The 550-nt window shown below is 51.8% G+C and overlaps 1 protein-coding gene across 1 annotated transcript in view; it reads right to left on the bottom strand.

Moving 5' to 3' along the window:
• The window catches only part of LOC119277041 (nascent polypeptide-associated complex subunit alpha-like protein 1), a 2,793-nt gene extending 2,594 nt beyond the window's left edge, over positions 1-199 (bottom strand). The window contains exon 1 of the mRNA XM_037558252.1: positions 7-199. Coding sequence (XP_037414149.1) covers positions 7-78 — 72 coding nt within the window. The 5' untranslated portion in view covers positions 79-199. The remainder of the gene's footprint in view (positions 1-6) is intronic.
• Between the last annotated feature and the right edge of the window lie 351 nt (positions 200-550).

The raw sequence follows: 550 nt of genomic DNA, 5'->3' as shown, positions 1-550 counted from the left end.
CATCACCTGCGCAGCGAGCTTCTGCTCTTCCAGAACGGCGCGGAGCAGCTCCGCCTGCGTCGCGGTCTCGGCCGTCATGGTGGTTGGGTGGGCGGGTGGAGGCGCCGGCGCTGCTGGAGAAACCCTAGAACCCTAAGTTGGAAAGTGGGGGCTGTGGAGGCGGAAGCAAAGGGGAGTCACTGCGACGGAGACGGCGCAAGGACGCGTGACGTTTTATACAAGTGACCTTAGGTCTGAATGGGCCTGTAGGGTTTTCGGCCCAATGTCAACATGACGCGGCTACAGTCCGAGGTTTAACTTTTCTTTCCTCGAGGTTTACATTTGTGGAGAGCTCCTATTTGACGCGCGTAGATGTCAAACAGGCTTTTCTTTTTCCGTAAAAACAAACAGCTTTTTTTCCGTCAAAAAAGCAGTTTTTTTTAGACAATCTCGCGAGGCTTTTATTAACTTGGAACAACGTTTATAGGTATGAAAGAAATGTCACCCGGGGTGCCTAACCAAACATGATGGCCAACCCCTAACTTCAAAACATGCCTCGCCAAATTGTGAG

The sequence above is a fragment of the Triticum dicoccoides genome, chromosome 1A (genome assembly GCF_002162155.2).
Source record: "Triticum dicoccoides isolate Atlit2015 ecotype Zavitan chromosome 1A, WEW_v2.0, whole genome shotgun sequence".
In the NCBI taxonomy this organism is placed as follows: Eukaryota; Viridiplantae; Streptophyta; class Magnoliopsida; order Poales; family Poaceae; genus Triticum; species Triticum dicoccoides.
The sequence above is the reverse complement of the archived record's forward strand: the minus strand, read 5'-3'. Positions and strand labels throughout refer to the sequence as shown.